Consider the following 21,100-nt stretch of genomic DNA (forward strand, 5'->3'; position numbering starts at 1 on the left):
CAGTTTTCCACTTCCCCTATGAGCAATAGTCACTAAATATCGAGTTTTAAGAGAATATAAATTATTTTAGATCGAAAACAATCAAAATAAAATTTTGACCACACAGGGGTATTTTGGTCATTTTTACCTGAAAATTTCGAAACTTGATAAAAATACAACGTATGGCAGAAAGATATCCATTTCCGATTAAAAATAAATTTTTGTAATCTAAATCATCCATTTGGAGTGAAAAGTTGACTAATTAGACTAAATAAAAATATTCGATAATATATTTCATTTTCTTATAAAATAATTTTTATAGAACTATGCATAAATATTTTTTATAGCGTGAGAACAAAATAAATTCATACATATAGTAATACAGTAAACCAGGTATTCAAAATTATCCTACAGTGGCATATGGACCCCGAGATAACCAAAAGTGTGCAAGAATGTAGACCTACGATTTCCAAGAAAGTAAGTCCAAAAGAAATCCTTGATGAAATCGACTGCCTACAGATTATCTTGAACCTGAAATGGTTAAAAAAAGAAAGGGTAAGTTTTCATAAACTCAGTGAGTAAACAAAGTCCGTCATTAACATCTAAAGCTGAGTAAATGGAGACAGTTAACTTTTCATCATACCATAATCTACAACATTTTGTACTTGTTTCAAATCATATAAAACAACACATTTCATTATAATACACATCACGACTTATGATTTTTTTAAAAACTTGGCTCATGCCAAAAATCATACTCGGTGTGTCAAACCTTGCTTTGTAAAATAATTATAATATCATTCACATGCTCGATAGAATGTTTGTATATTTAGGAAGTTCGAGAAATCGTTAAAAGACGATATTGCCCTTAATGGTATCATTAAGTCGATTAAGCCTCGAACTAGTTCAAATAGGAATTTTAAGGTGAAATTAAGAGTTTCACAGTTCAAGGATGACTCAAAATGGTAATTAGGAGTTCGAGGATCAATTCGGAGTCAAATTGAAATTTTCACTATATAGGGGTAAAATTGTAATTTTTCCATCTGCAGACAAAATTTGAGATTTTGAGAGAATTTAGATCACATTTGACAAATTGGGGAATGATATGAGTATAAGGAATAAAAAATATGTCTATGGGCAATTTTTCAGTTTTTGGGGCAAAAATGTAATTTTTGATTTTTACGGGGGCAAAAGTGTAAATATCAAAAATTACTTCACCAAGACTTTGGATAAGTTTGAGAATTTTATCTAAGTTATGGATATTTTAAGGAATAATGTGTGGTGGAGATTTAAAGCTTGAAAGATAAGAATTTAAAAAATGGACCAATAATGTAGTGACATGTGGCAAGTTTAGATTATTATATTATTTAACTATAAAAATCAGCCCACACCACCATTTTCTCTTCATTATGGCCGGCCATAGCAAGAAAACAAAGGGGAAAAGAAAAACAAAAACCTAGGGGGAGAAATTCAAGGAAAAATTGGTGAAAATTCAAGGAAACAAGTGACCAAAGGTAAAATTTCTTGATTTTGACTTGTGCTTTACCTTTCCCATGCATTTCCCATCATTTTCCATGGTTGAATCATGTGATTTGAGGATGAATTCAATTCTGGAAAAATGGGTTAGGAGAGAGAAACTTGTTAGATTAATTTGATTTTAAGTTATGTTAGTGTTTTAAGTTAGTTTAGCATATTTAGGAACAAAACAACAAGAAAAGAATTTATTTTCCTCCATTACCATTATTGGCTGAATTTTCTAGGGGAATATTGGCTGATGATCTTGATGTTTATTTGAGGAATTATGATGAATAATGATGAATTATGAGTCTAGAAAAATAATGGAAATTTTTGGAGCAAAAATATGAATTTTTACCCACTAGGGGTATTTTCGTAATTTGCTATCAGGACTGATAATTTACACCACACCGAGGGACATTAAGTCAATTTGGGTGCAATTGAGGTATAGAAACTGAAAAAAATTAATTTGAGATTAAATTGGACGCGTTAGTAATTTAATCGGGTAATAGGCCGAATTAGGTCAGCACCACATTTAAGCGGTAGTCGGATAAGTTGCATGTCATATCATGCATATATACCAAGCCTAAATTGATTTTATAATAGTCAAGCATTGATGTGGTGAATTATGTATTGTACATTGTGGATAGGTGGTGATCAAATTACACTGGTAAAAGTACCAAAATTGTGCTTGAAGACTGGGATTAGGAGTACATCGACTCTTAGAACTGTGAGTGGACAATTTATCGTCTTAAATATCTAGAGTAATTATACTTGTTTGATGCTTTTATTGAATGGTGAATTTAAATTATAAAATATTATGTTTTCCAATTAAAATGTTTTTTAATAAAAATGAGATTTATACTGGTTTTGAAATCAAATATTGTTTTGGGAAAATTGAGTATATGGAGACTGTGTTAAAATTTATGATTTTATATGTTATTGAAATTGGGGCTTATGACACTATGGTAGCATGATGGCTAAATTTTTGGGGTTGGCATGAAATATATGAACAATTTTGGATTGGTCTCGGTAGACTGGATTACATTTTATTCGTCATATTATGCTATTGGAATTTTTATGGGTATGGTGGTATATTAAACGGTCACTGCAGTGGTGGGGGTTTCCGTGGACTGCCTATGAGAGGGGCACGGTAACTCAATTATATACTTACCTCCGGGGGGAGATGTTGGGTGAAGTATCTCCTGAGGTATGATTTGAGTGCACCTCACGTTCGGGCCACCACGTGAGAGTGAGACTCAGCCAACGCCAAGGAACGGCTGTGTGTCAGATGTGAAAACATGTTTATGGGTATGGGTCATTGAACAGCCTTGGCGGTCTCAGTGGGATACCTTGACGAAGGTACCCGCGAGAATGATATTGGCAGGGGCCAAGTTTAAAAAAATTCATAAGTCGGGAAAATTTTGATGAAAAGAAATTATTTGGTATAGATTAAAACGAATTTTGTGTTATGAACATTATTGAGATATAACGTTTTTATATTGTCTCAATCTACTTGGCTTTAGATGTTTTTGACGGTAATTGTTTACTCACTGGGATTATTTAATCTCACCCCTCTTCCTATTCATTTTTCAGGCTCAGGACAGTTTGTTTATAGTTGATTAAGACGAGAATTAATCTCGGAGTTGCATCATAGGAAGTAAGGGTTCGTAGCTCTACACCTTCTTGGTTAGTTGGGGGCCCACGTGTCACTGTAAACGAAATTTCATACTTTAATTATCTTTATTACTATATGAATAAATTTATTTTACTCTTACGCTACAAAAGTTATTTTAGGAAGACTTTGAAAATATTGTATTTTAAGAAAATAGAATATTTTATTTAATATTTTTATTATATTCAAATAGCTATAATTTTACTTTAAACGAATGTTTTAGACTTCAAAATTTAATTTAAATCATGAAATATGTGTTTCCACTTACATATTACATTTTTTCGGATTTCGAAATTTCAAAAAAAAAATGACGAAAATGCCCTAGTGAGCTAGAAAATAATATTTTTATTGTTTTGAGTTGGAAACAACTTATGATTTCTTGAAATGCGAGATTTAATAACTGTCGCTCACCGGGGAGATGCGGAAGTTTATGCTAAGCCTTGCGGGGTTTCGATCGACATTCGGGGTAATGAGTGCTTATCGGGACGTCGCGGCGGTTGCCACTGGCCCGATGGGAGTTCCGGGTCGTGACACGGTGATACCTTGGCCGAGGCATTCAACCGAGTCCGCCAAGGTTATTAAGTTAACAACTACTCATAAAAACATAGTTTAGCCATCCCTTGGCGTTGGCAGAGTTCATCCTCAAGTGGTGGTTCGACGTGAAGTGAACTATATCGTACCTTAGGAGATATCCTTCGTGCCTCTCTTACTAAGGTAAATATAACGGGATTTACCGTGCCCCTCTAATAGGCTGGTCCACAAAAACCCGCCTACTGCAGTGGCTAATTAAATAACTCACCAATCAATAAAATTTTGACAACATAACGTGGCTAACATAATACTACCCAGCCTGTCAAAGGAAAACAAACAGTTTATATATTTCACAACCCAAAATCCCAGCCACATATGTCATCACGTATCAGTTCATAAATCATCAATTCCAAACATAGGTACGTAAACTTAAATATATAAGCAACATCAAAGGTTGGTCTCCACATACTCACATTTTCAGAAACATTATTGAATTGTAAAATAAGTCATAAACCTTATTCCTTAAATCGATTATTAGTCATAAAACATAAAATTCATTTAGGTTCAATATTCTTAAAATCATAAAAAACGATTGTAAAAATACTTTAGATAGATAAGATGAACAGTGGTTACTCACTTTGACGGGAATTTACAACACTCTTATTCTTGATCCTCGGGTGCAATGCCTTTGCCCTTATCTGATGGCTCACCACTTATACATAATGTGCAACGGGAAATTTAATATACTTATGCTAAATCGTTACAAAACTATTCTATATTCTATATGAATGCATGCAATGAAATGGGAGGTGTTCGGCCTATCGTGCACTATGCACTATTTAATCGGTCTAAACGTCCAATTCGATTCCAATTAATTTATTACACTTCCAGTACTCCCCAAAATTCCACAAACTTCACTACAAGTCTATTCTAAGTGCAATTACCAAAATATCTCTCATTATGGTGCAAATTGCCAACAACGAGAGTAAAATTTTTCGATACCCGTTTTCGATTTCCGGTATTCCTAAGCACTAAATACATCTAAATGGCATGAAAAACAACCAAATTCATCATCAACCCTCACCCATAAAATTCAGCCAAGATAGGTTCTATAATGGGCATGTGGATTTCTTGCTTAATTTTCATACTAAATGTTACTAAACACCTAAAAACACTAAGTTACCTTGAAATTCAACTAAATTCATCACCAACTTTCTCTCTCCAAATCTGGCCAGCATATTGCCCCTCATGAAAACTTGAATTTAATTCATGGAAAATGGAAAAAAATGCATGGGCAAGATGAATTTCAAGCTTAATATTAAAAATCTTACCTTTAGTCATCAATTTCTTGAAAATTCAAAAATTTTTCCTTAGTTTTTCCTCCCTAGGGTTTTTCTTTTCTTTTCTTCTCTTTTCTGCAGGTGCTGGTCGCCCTTGAAATGCTGAGTGGAAGAGTGTGGGCTGGTTTTTAAATGGCAACATAAAAATATTAAATTTTTGACACATGTCACCTTTTTATTGGTCCACTTGTTTTAACTTAATTTTTAAACCTTTTCTTACCACCACAAATGCTCTAATATTTATCCATAGCATAAAATAACAAGAGGTAGAATTTTGGAGCTTGAAAAATGTTATGGTGGTGTAAAATTACAATTTTGCCACTGGGGTGGTAAAATTACCATTTTACCCCTATGCTCTGAAAATACCATAATTAAAATTTTTTTTCACTTATTAACCTCAAATCATACTCCAATACTCAAATCATACTATAATAAGTCAAATGGGGTCAAAAAATCGTTTCTAAAAATTTCCATTTTGTCCCCAGGTGGCAAATGACCATTTTGCCCCTGGATAGTGAAAATTCTGTTTGACTCCAAATTTATCCTCGAACTCCAAATCACCATATTAAACCATTCTGGTACTTTAATATCCTTAATTTCATCTCAAATTCTCTATTTGATCTAGTTCGAGGCTTAAATCAACCTTGTTGTACCTCTAGGTACAATACCTACTTTTGTAAATTTTTCGAGACTCTCTTAACATGCAATCATGCTATCATCACATGTATGTCATGACAAGTATTTTATAAGGTCGGGCTTTACAATATACTTTAAAAGATTGATTTATTAACTTCATTCATTAATTTTCCTACACACTTAAGTAAAGGCATTGACACAAACGAATGAGAATGTTTCATCATCATCAAAAACTAATGGAGCCAACATTTTTAATGGATTTTTATTGTCATCTTAAGTATTTTAAAGTTTTTTTATAGATTTCAAAAGATTTTTAAGGTGTTTTCAAGGATTCTCAAGGGATTTTATGCATTTTTAAGGTTTTGAAAGTTATTTTTAAAAGATCTGTAAAGTCTTTCGAAGCATTTTTTAGAATTTTTAATGAATTTTTAAAATATTTTTAAAGATATTTAAAGATTTTTAGAAATTTTTCAAGAAATTTCAAGGATTTTTAATGTTCTTAAGGTATTTTTAATTTTCTTAATTATTTATTATGAGTTTTTAGGATTTTTAATACATTTTTAAAGATTTTTAGGGTCTTTTCAAAAGTGTTTAAAGTCATTCTAAGTATTTTTAAGGTTTTTTTTCATTAACTTCAAAGGATTTTAAAGTTGTTTCCAAGGTATTTTATGAATTTTTAAGGTTTTGTAACTTATTTTTAAAAGATTTTTAAAGCCTTTTGAAGCATTTTTAAGGTTCTTTTCATGGATTTTAAAGTATTTTTAAAGTCCCTATAAGGATATTAAAAGTTTTTTCAGATATTTTTCAAGGAATTAGAAGGATTTTTTATGTTTTTAAGGGATTTTTAATTTTCTTAATTATTTATTACGAATTTTAAAGATTTTTAAGGCATTTCCAAAGATTTTAAAGCTCTTTTTAAGGGCGTTTAAGGTCATTTTAAACATTTTCAAGGTTTTTTTCATAAATTTCAAAGGATTTTTAAGGTGTTTTCAAGGATTTTTAATGGATTTTATGGATTTTTAAGGTTTTTTAAGTCACTTTTAAAAGATTTCTAAAGTCTTTTCCAAGATTTTTAAGGTTTTTTTCATGAATTTTTAAACATTTTTAAGGCCTTTTAAGAAAATTTAAGGTTTTTTAGAGATTGTTTATGAAATTTAAAAGATTTTTTTATGTTTTTAAAGGATTTTTAATTTTTTAACTATTTATTACAAATTCTAATATTTTTTAAGGCTTTTTCAAGAATTTTTAGGGTCTTTTAAGGATTAATGTCATTCTAAGCATTTTTAAGGTTTTTTTCATTAATTTCAAAAGATTTTAAAGTTGTTTTCAAGGTATTTTAGGGATTTTTAAGATTTTCTAAGTTATTTTAAAATATTTTTAAAGTCTTTTGAAGCATTTTTTAGGTTTTTTTCATGGATTTTTAAGGTCCTTTTAAGGATATTAAAGGTTTTTTAGAATTTTTTCAAGAAATTTAAATGATTTTTAATGTTTTTCGGGTATTTTAAATTTTCTTAATTATTTATTAAGATTTTTAAGAATTTTTTAATATTATTTTAAGGCATTTTCAAGTATTTTCAGGGTCTTTTTAAGGATATTTAAGATCATTCTAAATATTTTTAAGGTTCTTTCATAGATTTTTAGGGTCATTCTAACCATTTTAAGGTTTTTTTTCATGGATTTAAAGGATTTTTAAGGTGTTTTCAAGGATTTTTGAAGGGATTTTTTGCATTGTTAAGGTTTTTCAAGTCATTTAAAAAAATTTTAAAGACTTTTTAAAGGTATTTTTAGTGGATTTTTAAGCATTTTTAATGGCCTTTCAAAGATATTTAAGGCTTTTTAGAAGTTTTTCAAGAAATTTGAAGGATTTTTAATGTTTTTAAGGTATTTTTAATTTTTGTAATTATTTATTAGGATTTTTGAAGATTTTTTTAGATTTTTTAAAGAATTTTTAATGCCTTTTTAAGGATGTTTATGGTCATTCTAAGCATTTTTAAGGTTTTTTTCATTAATTTCAAAAGATTTTAAAGTTGTTTTCAAGGTATTTTATGGATTTTTAAGGTTTTGTAAGTTATTTTTAAAAGATTTTTAAAGTCTTTTGAAGCATTTTTAAGGTTTTTTTAATATATTTTTGAGCATTTTTAAGGTTCTTTTAACAATATTTAAGGATTTTTGGAGATTTTTCAAGGAATTAGATGGATTTTTGATATTTTAAGGGATTTTTTAATTTCTTAATTATTTATTACGAATTTTAAAGATTTTTTAAAGTATTTTCAAGGACTTTTTGGATCTTTTAAAGGATGTTTAAGGTAATTCTAAATAGTTTTAAGGTTTTTTTCATATAGTTAAAAGGATTTTTAAGATGTTTTCAATGATTTTCGAGGGATTTTATGAATTTTTAAGGTTTTGTAACTCATTTTCAAAAGATTTTTAAAGTCTTTTTAAGGATTTTAAACGTATTTTTAATGAATTTTTAAGCATTTTTAGGTCTTTTTATGGATATTTAAGGGTTTTTAGAGATTTTTCAAGAAATTTGAAAGATTTTTTATGTTTTTAAGGGATCTTTAATTTTTTAAATTATTTATTATGAATTTTAAAGATTTTTTAAGGCTTTTTCATGGATTTTTATTGTCACTCTAAGCATTTTAAAGTTTTTTTTTATGGATTTCAAAGGATTTTAAGGTGCTTTCAAAGATTTTCAAGAGATTTTATGGATTTTTAAGGTTTTGTAAGTTATTTTTACAAGATTTTTAAAATCTTTTAAAGCATTTTTAAGGTTTTTTTCATAGATTTTTAAGCATTTTTAAGGTCCCTCTAAAGATATTTAAGGTTTTTTTTTTAGATTTTTCAAGGAATTAATGGATTTTTGATGTTTTGAAGGGATTTTTAATTTCTTAATTATTTATTCTGAATTTTAAGAATTTTTTAAGGCATTTTCAAGGATTTTTAGGGTCCTTTTAAGTATGTTAAAGGTCATTCTAAGCATTTTTAAGGTTTTTGTTCATGGATTTCAAAGGATTTTTAAGGTGTTTTCAATAATTTTTCAGAGATTTTGTGGATTTTTAAGGTTTTGTAAGTCATTTTAAAAAAAAATTTAACGTCTTTCTAAAGATTTTTTAGGATTTTTTTCATTAATTTTTAAGCATTTTTAAGGTCATTTTAAGGATATATAGGGTTTTTTTTATAGACTTTTCAAGTAATTAAAAAGATTTTTTATGTTTTTAAGGGATGTTTAATTTTTTTAATTATTCATTACGAATTTTCAAGATTTTTTATGAAATTTTCAAGGATTTTTAGGAGTTTTTAAGGATGTTTAAGATTGCTCTAAACATTTTTAAGGTTATTTTTTCATGGATTTCAAAAGATCTTTAAGGTGCTTTCAAGTTGTTTTCAAAAGATTTTACGGATTTTTAAGGTTTTTAAAGTCATTTTTAAATTATTTTTAAAGCCTTTTCAAGCATTTTAAGGATATTTTCATGGATTTTTAAGCATTTTAAGGTCCTTTTATGGATATTTAAGGTTTTTTACAGATTTTTCAAGGAATTTGAATGATTTTTTATGTTTTTAAGGGATTTTTAATTTTCTTAATTATTTATTACGAATTTGAAGAATTTTTTAAGGCATTTTAAAGGATTTTTAGTCTCATTTTAGGGATGTTTAAGGTCATTCTAAGCATTTTTAAAGTTATTTTCATGGATTTCAAAGGATTTTTAAGGTATTTTCAAAGATTTGCATGGGATTTTATGCATTTTTAAGGTTTTTTAAGTCATTTTTAAAAGATTTTTAAAGTCTTTTTAGGAATTTTTAAGGTTTTTTTAAAGGATTTTTAAACATTTTTAATGTCCCTCTAAGGATATTTAAGGTTTTTTTAGAAAATTTTCAAGAAATTTGAAAGATTTTAATGTTTTTAAGATATTTTTAATTTACATAATTATTTATTAGGATTTTTGAGGAATTTTTCAGATTTTTTAAAGAATTTTTAGGGTCTTTTTAAGGATGTTTAAGGTCATTTTAAGCATTTTAAAGTTCTTTTCATGGATTTCAAAGGATTTTTAAAGTGTTTTCAAAGATTTTCAAGGTATGTTATGGATTTTTAAGGTTTTGTAAGTTATTTTTAAAAGATTTTTAAAGTCTTTTAAAGCATTTTTAAGGTCCTTTTAAGGATATTTAAGATTTTTTAGAGATTTTTCAAGGAATTAGAAGGATTTTTAATGTTTTTGATGGATTTTTAATTTTCTTAATAATTTATTACGAATTTTAAAGATTTTTTAAGGAAATTTCAAGAATTTTTAGGGTCTTTTTAAGTATGTTTAAGGTCATTCTAAACATTTTTAAGGTTTTTTTCAAAGATTTTTTTATGTTTTTGAGAGATTTTTAATTTTTCTAATTATTTATTACGAATTTTAAATATTTTTACGACTTTTTCATGAACTTTTATTCTCATTCTAAGTATTTTTAAAGTTTTTTTCCTGGATTTTATATGATTTTTAAAATGTTTTCAAAGATTTTCAGGGGATTTTATGAATTTTTAAGGTTTTGTAAGTTATTTTTAAAAGATTTTAAAATCTTTTGAAGAATTTTTAAGGTTTTTTTTAGATTTTTAAGCATTTTTAAGGTCTTTTTAAATATATTTAAAAAATTTTAGAACATTTTCAAGAAATTTGGAAGATTTTTAATGTTTTTAAAGTATTTGTAATTTTTTTAATTATTTATTACAAATTTTAGGATTTTTTAGATTTTAAAGGATTTTTAGGGTCTTTTTAAAGATGTTTATGGTCATTCTAATCATTTTAAAGGTTTTTTTCATTAACTTTTTTTATGAATTTTAAGCATTTTTAAGATCCTTTTAAGGATATTTAAGGGCTTTTAAAGATTTTTCAAGGACTTAGAAAGATTTTTTATGTTTTTAAGGGATTTTTAATTTTTTTAATTATTTATTACGAATTTTAAGAATTTTTAAGGCATTTTCATGGAATTTTTAGGGTCTTTTTAAGGATGTTTAAGGTCATTCTAAACATTTTTAAATTTTTTTTAAGGAATTTGAAAGGATTTTTAAGGTGTTTTCATGAATTTTCAAGAGATTCTATGAATTTTCAAAGTTTTGTAAGTCATTTTAAAAGATTTTTGACATCTTTTCAAATATTTTTAAAGCTTTTTTCATAGATTTCTAAGTATTTTTAAGGTCCTTTTAAGAATGTTTAATGTTTTTTAGATTTTTTTGAAGAATTTTGAAGGGTTTTTGATGTTTTTAAGTGATTTTTAATTTTTTAAATTATTTATTACGAATTTTAAAGATTTTTTAAGGCATTTTTAAAGATTTTTAGAGTCATTTTAAGGATGTTTAAGGTTATTCTAAGCATTTGAAGTTTTTTCTCATGTATTTCAATGGATTTTTAAGGCGTTTTCAAGGGATTTTATGAATTTTTAAGGTTTTTCAAGTCATTTTAAAAAGATTTTTAAAGTCTTTTTAAGGATTTTTAAGGTTTTTTCATTAATTTTTAAGTATTTTTAAGGCCCTTTTAAGCATATTTAAGGTTTTTTAGAGATTTTTAAGAAATTTGAAGATTTTTTTTGTTTTTAAAGGATTTTTAATTTTCTTAATTATTTATTATGATTTTTAAGGTTTTTCAAAAGTTTTTTAAAGGACTTGTAAGATCTTTTTGAAGATGTTTAAGGTCATTCTAAGCATTTTGAAGGTATATTTCATTAATTTTAAAGGATTTTTAAAGTGTTTTTATGGGATTTTAAAGATTTTTGAGGTTTTGTAAATCATTTTCAAAAGATTTTTAAAGTCTTTTTAAGGATTTTTAAGGTTTTTTATATATTTTTGAAGGAATTTTAAGAATTTTTTATGTTTTTAAAGGATTTTCAATTTTTTAATTATTTATTAATAATTTTAAAGATTTTTTAAAGCTTTTTTAATGATTTTTAGGGTCTTTTTAAAGATGTTTAAGGTCATACTAAGCATTTTTTAGGGTTTTTTTTTTAAGGATTTCAAAGAATTTTTAAGGTCTTTTCAATGATTTTCAAGGGATTTTATGGATTTTTAATGTTTTGTAAGTCATTTTTAAAAGATTTTAAAGTCTTTTTAGGGATTTTTAAGATCTTTTATGGATTTTTAAGTATGTTTAAGGTTATTTTAAGGATATTTAAGGTTTTTAGAGATTTTTGAAGGAATTTGAAAGATTTTTGACATTTTTAAGAGATTTTTAATTTCCTTAATTATTTATTACGAATTTTAAATATTTTTAAGGCATTTTTAATGATTTTTAGGGTTTTTTTAAGGATGTTTAAGGTGATGCTAAGCATTTTTTAAGTTTTTTTCATGGATTTGAAAAGATTTTTAAGGTATTTTCAACGATTTTCAAAGGATTTTATGGATTTTTAGGGTTTTGTAAGTCATTTTTAAAAATATTTTAAATTCTTTTTTAGTATTTTTAAGGTGTTTTTAATGGATTTTTAAGCATTTTAAGGTCCTTTTAAGGATATTTAAGGTTTTTTAGAGATTTTTCAAAGTATTTGAAAGATTTTTGATGATTTTGAGGGATTTTTAATTTTCTTAATTATTTATTACATATTTTAAGGTTTTTTTAAGTCTTTTTTATGGATTCTTAGAGTCATTCTAAGCATTTTAAGGTTTTTTTTTCATGGATTTTAAAAGATTTTTAAGGTGTTTTCAAGGGATTTTATGGATTTTTAAGGTTTTTCAAGTCATTTTTAAAATATTTTTAAAGTCTTTTTAATGATTTTTAAGGTTTTTTTCATTGATTTTTAAACATTTTTAAGGTCCTTTTAAGGATATTTAAGGTTTTTTAGTGATTATTCAAGGAATTTAAAAGATTTTTTTATGTTTTTAACAGATTTTTAATTTTTTTAATTATTTATTACGAATTCTAAGGATTTTTTAAGGCTTTTTCATGGATTTTTATTGTCATTCTAAGAATTTTAAAGTTTTTTTCATGGATTTTAAAGGATTTTTAAGGTGTTTTCAAGGATTTTCCAAGGAATTTATGGATTTTTTAGGTTTTGTAAGTTATTTTTAAAAGATTTTAAAATCTTTTGAAGCATTTTTAAGATTTTTTCATGGATTTTTAAACATTTTTAAGGTCTTGTTAAAGATATTTAAAGATTTTTAGAAATTTTTCAAGAAATTTGAAGTATTTTTAATATTTTTAAAGTATTTTTAATTTTTTTTAATTATTTATTACGATTTTTTAGGATTTTTTTAATTTTTTAAATGATTTTTAGGATCTTTTTAAGGATGCTTAAGGTTATTCTAAGCATTTTTAAGGTTTTTTCCATTAATTTCAAAGGATTTTTAAGTTGTCTTCAAGGTATTTTATGGATTTTTAAGGTTTTGTAAGTTATTTTTAAAACATTTTTAAAGTCTTTTGAAGTATTTTTAAAGTTTTTTTCATGAATTTTAAAGCATTTTTAAGGTCCTTTTAAAGATATTTAAGGTTTTAATTTGTTTTCCTTTCTTGTTGCTTATCCAATATTTGTCGTAACGTGTGGGTCCGGGAACCCGACCGTCAGACACGAGTGAAAACTCTAAAACTAGGAGTCGCCATCAATCTTTTTTATTAGGTGTGATTGGTCACCTATTGACTCGATTCTAATTGACAGAGTCTTAATTAGATTTAAGCCCGCCGAAAGAATCTTAAACTGATCTACATTTTTTGAGATCTAGGTTCGGGAGTACGGTTACGCCCGGAGAAGGATTAGCACCCCCGGAACGCCCGTTCCATGAACGGTACCATTTTTAGATTATCCTATTAGGCTTTATTTATATTTATTATTATTATTATTTATTTATTTTAGTTCATTTTATTTCCTTAGCTATAACTTGCTTATTATATCTCCAATTTTATTAAATTATTTTGTTTGATTTTAAAATGAAATGCCAGTGTGAGGTAAGATTAAATGCATGGCGTGGGATAAAAGTATGTCGGATGAATATCCTTTTATCGAGGGCGTTCTCCTGAATTCGCCCATCATACTGGTGGGATCTGGGGTGTTCTCTCACCTAGGGAATTATTCGAGAAACTCGCCTTCGTAAATTCAACGAATAATTCTCATCATTGGAGTCATCGTACGTTTTTCTTTAAAAAATAATATTTTCATTAATAATGAACCTAATACGAGCGAAAGCTTTTTATTAAAGATATTTACCGAGCCCTCCCATCATACTGGTAGGACTTGGGGACATCTTTTCACTTAGAAAACTTTTCGAGAAATACTCACCTTCGCAAGATCCTCGAAAAATCCCATCATCGGGGCTTAACTCGTAAACAAAAATACTTATATGCAATGGTATGCATGATGCAATAGAAATATATGTTATGTTTGTGAAGTTTATGCTTATTTTATTTTTATTTATTTTTATATATTTTTTTTTTCATTTTTTTCATTTTATCTATTTATTGTTTTATTATTTTTTTTATTTTTGACTAATTTTTTTTATGTAGTAAAATTTTATTTATTTAGAATAAAAATCTTGAAATCTCAAAATCGAGACCCTCCCATCGTACTGGTGAAACCTTAATTCAGATTTCAAACTTAGGGAAAATTAGCCCGAGATTACGACTTCTCGCGTCCCGACCGATCATCCCATCATCGGTTATATTACACTTGTAGTTAATATCATGGTATTTTGTATTTATTTATTTATTTATTCTATATTTTTTATTATTATTTTTTGTTAGAGTTAATTTTCCAAGATTGATTCCCATATCTATTTTATTATAATTATTTTAATACTTAATCAAATAATTTTCAAATTTTTTAGTTAATCTATATGTAAATCTTTATCCTACCCTTTATTTCCTTCTTTTATATGTTATTTTCCCTTTTTATATTTATTATTTATCTCCATAACTCCATCATTGTAAACATATTCCACTTAACAATCTATTTTTTTGCACATGAACTTCACTTGCCTAAGTTTAAATACTTTTAATAAGTATTCTCCTACATTTAAATTTTCCTTAATTAAATATACAAGTTTTTATTTTTATATTATATATATATATTATATATATATTTATATTCCCCTATATGTATTATTCTCTTTATCCGAAAAATAACATATAAAAATCTTTGAACATTATGCTAAAGTAATCCAATCTTAATCCTAAATGATTAAATAATAAATCTGAAAGCTAACAAAATGAGCAAGCCCAAATCATTACAAATCTTAATAGCATGACAAAGAATTTACCTTTATGGGCCAAATACCCACCCAACTTTAGTCCTCCTGCTTCTCCACGGCCCGAATTCTGCTTTAGGAGAACCTGGATCAGTAGACGGCCCGCTTACCCACTTCAGGGATTCGGTCCCTTCTCTCCAAACTGTGTCGTTTCAAGCTTTTTAATTGTTTACAACCTTCCCTGAAACGGTGTCGTTTGAGCCTAGATCCAAGTATAAAAGCTCCCTTTCTTCTTCATGTCTTCATTTTCTATCCCCATTTTCTCTATCTACCGCTGGACTCTCTCTTCCCTCTTTAAAAATCTCACCTTTCTCTCTCACGCTACCCGTCGGCAGCTTGAGGAGTTTCTTTTTCTCTCTGCTATCATTGGCTACGAGACCCAAAGCTTCCCTTTCGCCGAACCTCTCTCACTCCCCCTTAACCGATTGGTTCCCTCTCTCTATATTCCTCTATTACCTTTCGCCGACCGTCGGCTCTCTCTTTTCATCCCTATGCCTGCCGTTCGAATCTCTCTCCTCTACCTCTTCCTCTCGTCGACGGCAAGCCCAAAGCTCCAGATCTCCCTTCCTAAAACCGACGGCAGCAAAGCCCAAATCCTAATCCCCCTAAACCGACAACACTTTCCCAAAGCTTTTACTCAACCGGCTGCACTACCCAAACCAAAAAATCCCTCTCCAAAAATCAAAATCCACCCTTAAAAAAAAACAAACCAAAGAAACCTCTCTGTTTCTCAGTCTCCATGGTGTATTTTTTTGTTGATTTTTTACTTTTTTTTTTATATTTTTTGACTGTGGATTTTGTGGTTGGTTCATTGGTTGGCTGCTAGAATAGGATTTTTATGGTTTTGATGCTGCTAGGTTTTTGGGTTGCTAAGGATTCCTAGGGTTTTTCGATTCAATTTTTGGCTACTCTATGATTTTTTGCTTCTGGATCCCTTTTTGCTACAGTGCCCCATCCCCTTTATACTCAATTCTTGGCCTCTGGAGGGGGCACGCTCTCACTACTTTGCCAGACGCGAGTTTTTCGCGTCTGGCAGAAAGGGTGGTACTTGGCAAGGTGTGTCCGCACCTTGCCAGTCGTACCCCTCTCTCTCTCTTCTATTTTTATTATTTTTTTAATTCATTTTTGTTTATGATTTTTGTTTTATGATTTTTTTATTTTCTCTTTTTTTTATTAATAAAGTTTTATTATAATTTTTTAGTGTCTAAGATATTAAATAAATGTTGGTGATTGAATCTGCATGCAGGGTATTTTAATTGGTGAAGACCTGAATGGCTGTGCATTTGTTTGTGGATCATTGTTCATTGATCTCCTTGAACAATACCTCCTGTTCCTTTGTGAAATATTGCTACCACCACCACCACCACCATCATCATCATCATCATCATTATTACTATTATTATTATTATTATTATTATCATCATCATTATTGTAAAAAGAAATTATTATCATACGTACAAACCTACTAATATTTTTCACTTTTCTTCCTTAGGCAGACGAGGAGGGTGTTTCTTAATTCTCGCCAAGCAATTATCTGCAGGTCTTGAATGTGGTAAATACCTAATTTTACTCTCAGGATTAAGCCGCTCCAGCCTGCAACACACCAGAACAAAAGGAAAATATTACTAATTCATTCTTATTAGAAGTATGCTCCAATCAACGTGGTGCTTAAAGGCATTATCAAACACCAAACTGTGACTTGCAGCATTTTTCTTAAATATTGTTGGTGATTGTGATGATGTAATGTTTTTTAAATTATTTAAAAAATGATGTGAAAACCGATAATCACGTTATAAAGAAACCATGAACTATATATAAAGATAAATAACTGACATTGCAAAATAACTTACTGATAGTTGAGGAGAAAATGATGAAGAAAAATAGCAATTTCAAGCTTGGCAAGATCATTTCCAGGGCACAACCTGCTTCCTGCTCCAAAAGGAAGGAAAGTTCCTGCTCTGGCAGCATGATACTGCACAGATTTTTAAATTTGTACAATTTATAACTAATATGTTACGCTTATGGCTGATGCACATAGATATAGAGCAAAAGCATTAATTTAAATAAGTATGAAAGCGCTCTAAAACTTACGTCCCATCGAGAAGGATTAAATTCTTTTGGATTTGTATAAATCTCAGGATCCAAGTGAATGCTTCTGAACCAGACTAAAACTTTCCATCCCTTGGGAATGGTGTAACCTGAACAAAAAAAAACAAGAAATTCATGCAACAATATTAGTAATGTATGATTTTGGAGTATTTCATAAACAGACCTAAATTAAGAAATTCTGGAATGTCAAATTACCGCTTATATGGACATCTGTTTTTGCCTCTCGGAAGACCGTCAATGAGAATGTTATCAAGCGAAGCGTCTCATCAATCACCTTCATATATAAATAAAATTACTGAGTGAAATGAAAGGTTCCATCTTGTACTCAACATCAGACAATCTTGCCCAAACCATAAAATTCACCAAATATAACAGAGAGGTACCTTAGAAAGATAATCCATTTCTCTAATTTCCTTAAGGGTTAAACCCTTCTGTGTTGATGGCCTTTTTTTAATGATCCTCTCTTGCTCCGCCTGTAACATTGTCATGTCTAATGAAAAAGCAGCAAACGAAAGCTCTAATAATACTCAAGAAAGTAAATTAATTAACAAGAAACAGCTCTATGTTTTGTTACCTTTGCCTTTTCTAGAAATTCCGAGTATTGTTGCAGGAAAATAGTGGCCCACATTGTAGTATGGCCAGAAGATTCATGGCCTGCATTCAGGTACATCAGCATGATATCAATGATTTCCTCGTCATCTAATGTTTCACCTTTCTCGTCTTTGACATCCATCAAGGCATCTAACATGTCTTTCTTGTTCGTTGAGTTATTCATCTTCTTCTGCTTTCTCCGCTTATTCACCATAGATTGAAACACTGCCACTAAGTTTTTCCGAGCCTGAAGGAAAGAAAATCCAGTTCTATCCCTTGTTAACGTTCAATAATCATCTTCGCATGCAAGAAAAGAAGTAAGAAAATCTCACCTTGAGGGCTTTATGGTAAGAAAATCCGGGGACATTGATTGCCATGGCTCTAACTCCATAGTTAAGCGTTGTGTACTCCCTTTCCAAGGCTTCCATTTCCTCTTCGCTTTCTGAGCTGAGGAAAATATACATTATTATCCTAAAAGTGAGCTTTCGGAGTTCCGATAAGAATACAATATCTCCCATCTTGGACCATTTGTCCAAGGCAGATATCACATTCTCTTCAATGTATTGGATGTACATGGACAATGCTTCATGGCCATTGACAGAAGCTGCAGTTAAACGGCGGAGACGCTTGTGCTGTTCGTAAGAAATGCCAATAAATGATTTCTTTCCTATGAGCTCCACTGTGGCAGTCGGCCATCCTGGCTTAAATGCATCATCATCATTTAATACTCTTTTACATGTTTCGGGCGTTGTGACAATTACACTGGGGCTCCCAAACATGAAGGCCTTGTAGATTCCAATGTGTCCGAATCTGCGTGGTTTGTTCAATTACGCAGCAAAAGTTATTAGCACGTTGGGAAATAAGCTCGTGCATCAATGAAGTTGTGATAAAAATGTACAGAAATGCCTAATTTTTGGAGAGTTAGAGTATATTATTTATACAAAATAAGATAAAATATTGTAAAAAAAGTTAATTTTTTTTATGTTAAAAGTATTTGATAATGATTGTATAATTATTCAGAAGAAATAAATATTTGTAAAGTTACTATTTCATTACTTTATGGCATTATTAAAAACATGTGAGTGCCCAAAACCATTCAAGTTTGCATAGATACTGTGTTTTCCTTCATGACCACGATAGCTATACATGTTGGATTGTACATTGTAAGTGTTAAGGAGAGAGAGAAATGCTCAATATTTATCAGCTTCCCGCTGGAAAAGGAGAAAGTGTCCGATTTGGTTGCAAGCCGAACCCAAAAGTAAAACAGACGCTGTGCGTGTATGTTTGCCAAGTTTTTGAAGGTGTCGGATAACTTAACCGACTCCCATTGAAAAAGAAAAACACAAGTCTTGGACTAGGATAGTGAAGTGGAATGTGCAGATACGCGTGTTCTAGCAAATAGCAATAATAGTAGGCGACAAGAGTGCCAACTGCCCCATTCCCCAGACATGAAGTGGTGGGTCCAGAAACAAAGTTGGAGCTCAACTCACGTGGTGCCCAAACATGTACGATACGAGTCCATGTATTTTTGTTGAAAACTGGAAGTTAACATTGGACTCTCTAAGATGAACTGTGAAGGTTGGAGTATTTCATGACAGACAATGGAGGTCGGTCAGATCCTGGATGCTCCTCATAACACTACGATGCATCTATGATACATTTAAATAGCCAAAGCCAAAGGCAATGCTAAAGCAATTAATAAAGTGCAATTAATAAATGGAGGTCGGTCAGATCCTTTCTCTCTCTCTCGCTCTCAATCGAAGTATGAAACGTCTTGCATGACGTCTCTCAATGTCCTTTCCGCACTAACTAAAAGTATTTCGCCCGAGATGACACGCAGAGACAAACAGTTAGCTGCTCCACTTTGAACCACTTACCTACTTCAAACGATCCTCCACCCCAACAAATTCTATTTGGATTTTCCTTTCCCTGCCTAATCGTTAATTTTAGCTGGTGGGGATAGCTATTCCCAGAAAGACTCAAGAGTAGAGATGGATACTTCTGTATGTATATCACTGCAGACATACACTTTTTTTGGGGCAAATCAACTTTATATATAAATACATACAGAAACTTGAAGAGAGAGAGCGGTGAGGGAAAGTACCTGGAAACGAAGGAACGGATGAAAGAGTCACGATCGTCGGACTTGAAGGCTCGCAGGAAAGACCACATATCGCCAACAAAAGGCCAACCCAAATCCCCTGGCGGCAGAGAGTACTGCATATCACCCAACTGGGATTCATACAGCCACCAATTCACTCTCTCCAGAACCCATTTTACAGACGCCAAGCCAGCCAATATTGCTAAGAGGACCATCCACATCGAACCCATCTCCATTGCAGGGTGCTGCACAGCTTTAACCCCCAATATTTGTATATCAAACTTGAGACTTCTCTCAAGGATGTGAGTCGTTCTATATCGTGCGTTCTCAATGGCTGTTAGAGCCCCAATATACAATATACTATCACTGAAAGTGATAAAGATGAAAGGGCAGCACTTTGAGCATTTAAGGAAAGTGACAGAGAGAAACGAAAGCAAGACCACAAAACATGCTAGTGAAAGGCAAATGGTGCTACACTAACTTACCATATTAAAGGACCAAGGAAATAGAAAGACAGGAGGAACTTGCCGGCCTATATTTACTCTTTTGTCGTTTCTATATTGGATTTGATTCCCTATAAGAGCCTTCCTTCTACTGGTCAGTAGTCACTCTACAATCTACTTACCGAATTAATTAACATTTCTAATTATGCGTTTAAAATAAATACTATACAAAACATTCGTTCCTCCATATATATATATATATATATATGTATGTATATATATATATATATGTATGTATATTTGAGCTGGAATACTTTCATTTGCATTACATAAAATTCCGGGGTGGGAAATCTTATTTCTTCATCATTTCTGCCCTCTTCAAATTGAAATTACTTAATATCGAAGATACTGTAAATAAATCTCTACCACTACATAACATATAGGTTGAAGTAGTCTCTCACAAATTTAATCTTTTCCTAAATTCTTTTAAATGAACACATCTCCATGTCTCCAAAAGAATTTTTCAATAGCTTAATTATAAAATTAAAAATTTCAATATCAAAGATCTTATATTGGAATCTCGGATAAGAAGACAGAAGAATAGAGATTTTATCATTCAAATGCTTTTAAATTCTCACTCGTGCTCACATAGGGGTTGTGCCAAGATTTCGACAGGTGCAAGCAAACAGAAGCAGAGTTGATGGCTAAACTTCTTGATTGATCCCGATCCCTATACTGTATGCCTTTACTGTTCATTTTAATATGTTTGACGGTTGTTCTAGATGGTTAATATATAGCTATCAACCAAATAAAATCATTAAACATGATAACATGTTTTATAAATGCCTGTGTATATATATCACAAAGGTCAAGGGCACCTTATTTTTTTTTTTCCTTCCTTTCTTCTTTCTTGCTCTCAAGTCTGTAGAAATAAATAGGCGTTCTAGACACCAAGCGCAATTGTTGAACCACTAA

The 21,100-nt window shown here is 29.8% G+C and overlaps 1 protein-coding gene and 1 long non-coding RNA gene across 4 annotated transcripts; one reads left to right on the forward strand and one right to left on the reverse strand.

The window, feature by feature from the left end:
- Positions 1–317: 317 nt before the first annotated feature.
- On the reverse strand, positions 318–20,118 carry LOC18585699 (ent-kaurenoic acid oxidase 1-like). 3 transcript variants are annotated; one of them, XM_007008644.3, is made up of 9 exons: positions 19,686–20,116; positions 17,914–18,391; positions 17,565–17,828; positions 17,374–17,463; positions 17,186–17,264; positions 16,973–17,079; positions 16,732–16,853; positions 16,344–16,474; positions 318–510 (listed from the first exon to the last, which is right to left on the reverse strand). In XM_007008644.3, exons 1-8 carry the CDS (start codon positions 19,916–19,918, stop codon positions 16,357–16,359), a joined length of 1,491 nt encoding a protein of 496 aa, XP_007008706.3. In that variant the 5' UTR covers positions 19,919–20,116; the 3' UTR covers positions 318–510; positions 16,344–16,356. The 3 variants fall into 3 exon arrangements, with proteins under 3 accessions (XP_007008706.3, XP_088666692.1, XP_088666693.1); XM_088810566.1 differs by lacking the exon at positions 318–510 and having other exon boundaries at positions 15,226–16,474; XM_088810567.1 differs by lacking the exons at positions 318–510; positions 16,344–16,474 and having other exon boundaries at positions 16,728–16,853; positions 19,686–20,118.
- Positions 1,168–3,475, forward strand: LOC148760200 (uncharacterized). The gene is made up of 3 exons (XR_016023204.1): positions 1,168–1,493; positions 2,145–2,224; positions 3,091–3,475. It is a non-coding gene; the product is annotated as an uncharacterized LOC148760200 (long non-coding RNA).
- Positions 20,119–21,100: the final 982 nt, after the last annotated feature.

Source organism: Theobroma cacao, chromosome 10 (assembly GCF_053813885.1).
Source record: "Theobroma cacao isolate CCN51 chromosome 10, ASM5381388v1, whole genome shotgun sequence".
Classification (NCBI taxonomy): domain Eukaryota; kingdom Viridiplantae; phylum Streptophyta; class Magnoliopsida; order Malvales; family Malvaceae; genus Theobroma; species Theobroma cacao.

Bases quoted from the DNA above. Each gene is read 5' to 3' on its own strand.
- LOC18585699 (XM_007008644.3), bottom strand. From the start codon at position 19,918: ATGGAGATGGGTTCGATGTGGATGGTCCTCTTAGCAATATTGGCTGGC. The intron at 17,464-17,564 runs GTAACAAAACAT...ACAATGTTACAG, and splicing joins AATTTCTAGAAAAGGCAAAG to GCGGAGCAAGAGAGGATCAT. The intron at 16,854-16,972 runs GTAAGTTTTAGA...AAATCTGTGCAG, and splicing joins TTAATCCTTCTCGATGGGAC to TATCATGCTGCCAGAGCAGG.